This window comes from Tupaia chinensis, unplaced genomic scaffold (assembly GCF_000334495.1).
Source record: "Tupaia chinensis unplaced genomic scaffold, TupChi_1.0 Scaffold146604_1, whole genome shotgun sequence".
Lineage (NCBI taxonomy): Eukaryota > Metazoa > Chordata > Mammalia > Scandentia > Tupaiidae > Tupaia > Tupaia belangeri.
In genome coordinates, this window is record NW_006206460.1 from 1,767,819 (window position 1) to 1,770,391 (window position 2,573).

At 55.5% G+C, this 2,573-nt stretch overlaps 1 protein-coding gene across 1 annotated transcript in view; it reads left to right on the forward strand.

Annotated features, from left to right (window-relative positions):
• The first annotated feature begins 1,720 nt into the window (after positions 1-1,720).
• LOC102491747 (ral guanine nucleotide dissociation stimulator-like) overlaps positions 1,721-2,573 on the forward strand; it is a 1,364-nt gene continuing 511 nt past the window's right edge. Inside the window, exons 1-2 of the mRNA XM_006168981.1 lie at positions 1,721-1,926; positions 2,387-2,561. Coding sequence (XP_006169043.1) covers positions 1,739-1,926; positions 2,387-2,561 — 363 coding nt within the window. The 5' untranslated portion in view covers positions 1,721-1,738. The remainder of the gene's footprint in view (positions 1,927-2,386; positions 2,562-2,573) is intronic.

The window sequence follows — 2,573 nt, forward strand, 5'->3', positions numbered from 1 at the left end:
TGATCATTTTGCATGATCTGCTCTCCCTTAGCGACCATAATGACAAGAGCTTCTATTAAGCTCTGAATGGATATTTTATGCTGACTAAGCTTTTGTCCCATTATTACCCGTACTTAAAATAAAACGTAAGTAAATACTTACCAGGACGTCTTCTCTTCGTCCTTCTATATTTTTCTCTAGCCTTTCTCGGAACGAATCTCTGCTGTTCCCTTCTGGACGAGTCTCTGCCGCCCCCTTCTGTTTTTCACTGTGGCCTTTCCTGGGATGAATCTCTGCCGTTCCCTTCTGGACGATTCTATGCCGTCCTGTCTGTTTTCCGCCGAGGCCTTTCTCTTTATTTTGGTGCTTGGGACGATTCTCTGCCGTCCCCTTCTGTTTTCCGCTGCGGCCATTCTGGGTTGCTCTGCACTGGAGCCTTCCTGGGGAGCTCTTTACTGGATCCCCCATACCCAAGTCCGTGTTCAGGTGCCACGTGCCCCGACCCGCGGGACAGTTGAACAGGTTCCTTGGGGGAGGGAGTGAGAGATGGGACAAACACACGCACACACAATACGAGGTGCTGATCAAGTCTTCTTCTTCCGTCTACTTCCGTTTATTCAGGAAAAATGACGAGTTATGTACAGCTGGTGGGAACCAATTGGCTGCCCGAAATGCAAATGAGATAGAACAGCATGAACCAATCATTGATGTAGGTGGATCTCTTCCGTTGCCTAGAAACCCAACCACTTCCAGGGAAAACAGCTGGTCACATGATTTCTGAGAGATGGTTTGCTCAGTGAGGAAGTGAAGCCTAATGGTTTCCAAGATGGTGGATAGCTCAAGATGGCTTCCTATGCAGTGCCCACCCAGTCCTTCCATGTGGGCCTGGGACTCCTCCATTCCTCCACCCCCACTGGAAAGCCCAAACTTGCCCGAACGCATCATGACATTTATTCGTTATTTTTGTATCTGCCGGAAAACCAGAAAATCCTCCATGTGTGCCTTCTCACCGTGCACTCCTGCGATGCATCAGTTTGCAAGTTGCTCCCACATCTGTCTGAACCTTACTCACTCCTTTGTCCTGTCTCTAGTGAAGGGGACGTGTCCCCACCCTCCGAGGACACCTGCAGCGTGGCAAGCTTCCCCACAGACCAGTTGGAGGACATGGTTCATCGCCTGCTACAAGATGTGCTCGTTGACAACCCTCACGCCATCCCTGTGTTCCTGTACGGTTACAGAGAATTTGCCACCTGTCACCAGGTGCTGGACGTGCTGTCCCGCAGGTGAGTCCCTCCCCTCCAGGGCGCACGGTCCACTGACCCACGAACCCTCTGGGGTCCTGGGAATGCACTTCACCTTTCGGAGCATCGGCTTCCTCCTGTCGAAGTCACAGCGCTGGGCTAGTCACGCTCCAGCACTGTGGCAAGAACCTCCCTATGAAACGGCCTACCCTGGACCTGACCCGCACAAGAGCGGCCAGGGCTCTGGTGTCTGCACTAAGGGTGTTCCTCTCCCAGGGGGACGCTCTCTGCCTCGGCCTCATTTCGTGTGGCCTCAGGGAAAGCCGGTTTCCCCTCAGTCAAGGATGTTCCAGTCTCAGCTGGGGCCTTTGACTGGATGCGGCCACACCAGGACCCTGCCCACAGGTGTGCTCAGGGGCCCGTGCCCACTCAGACCTCAAGGGAGTAAGTTGGGGGCCCATTCGTTCCACAAACATACATAAGAGTCCTTCAGTGTGCTGGCTGCATCCCAGCACTGAATGCACACCAGTGAACGGAGGATGGGGAACCTCTGCTCTCGGGCACTTCTTCTGGCCAGAGGCTCTGCCTGCCAAGGCAGTTATGTGAAAGAGGAGGGGACAACATGCCCTCCACGTGACGCCTTCCCGGCCTCCTCTAGGTATGGACAATTCCTCTGGGATGTAGAGGAAGATGAGCAAGTGAAGAGGTGAATGGGCTCTGGGGCCAGAAAAAGTGCTCCGGTCCCCAGGAGGGGGGAGCCCTCAGGGACTGTAGCCGGGGAGGCCTAGGTGGAAGCCTGCTGCTCACTCATCTCGTGATTCCCGCCAGAGGGTGAGGTCTGGGACCATCCCTGCAGGAGAAAGGAGACAGACACTGTGGATGGGCCCAGGCACTCAGCAGAGCAGAGGGGACACTGGACGCTCAAAGCTGGTTCAAAGGGAGTCCATGCCCACCACAGTCAGGCCTGCCTACCCTGACCTCTGCAGGGGCCCAGGCAGGAGGTCCGCGGAGTAGCTTGCGCCCTTCGGGTCACACTCGATAGTCCTCGCATACGGAGGATGACTCGCCTTTTCAGGAGAGACCTATACCTTGCAGGTACTATGGAAGGAATTTGGGAAGGACAGGATCGACCTCTGACGACGGCGCTGCCTGCTTATCCTTTCTAGTGTCATCTGCTCCCTTCTGAGCACGTGGCTTGACGACTACCTTGACGACTTTTACGAACCTCCCGACTTCCCCGGGCTCGAGACACTGGCGGAATACGTGTCGACCATCGCACCAGGATCCCACCTGGACAGACGAGCCCATATCGTCCTGGCCGAGGCGGTGGTGGCCGACCACGCTTGCGGCCCC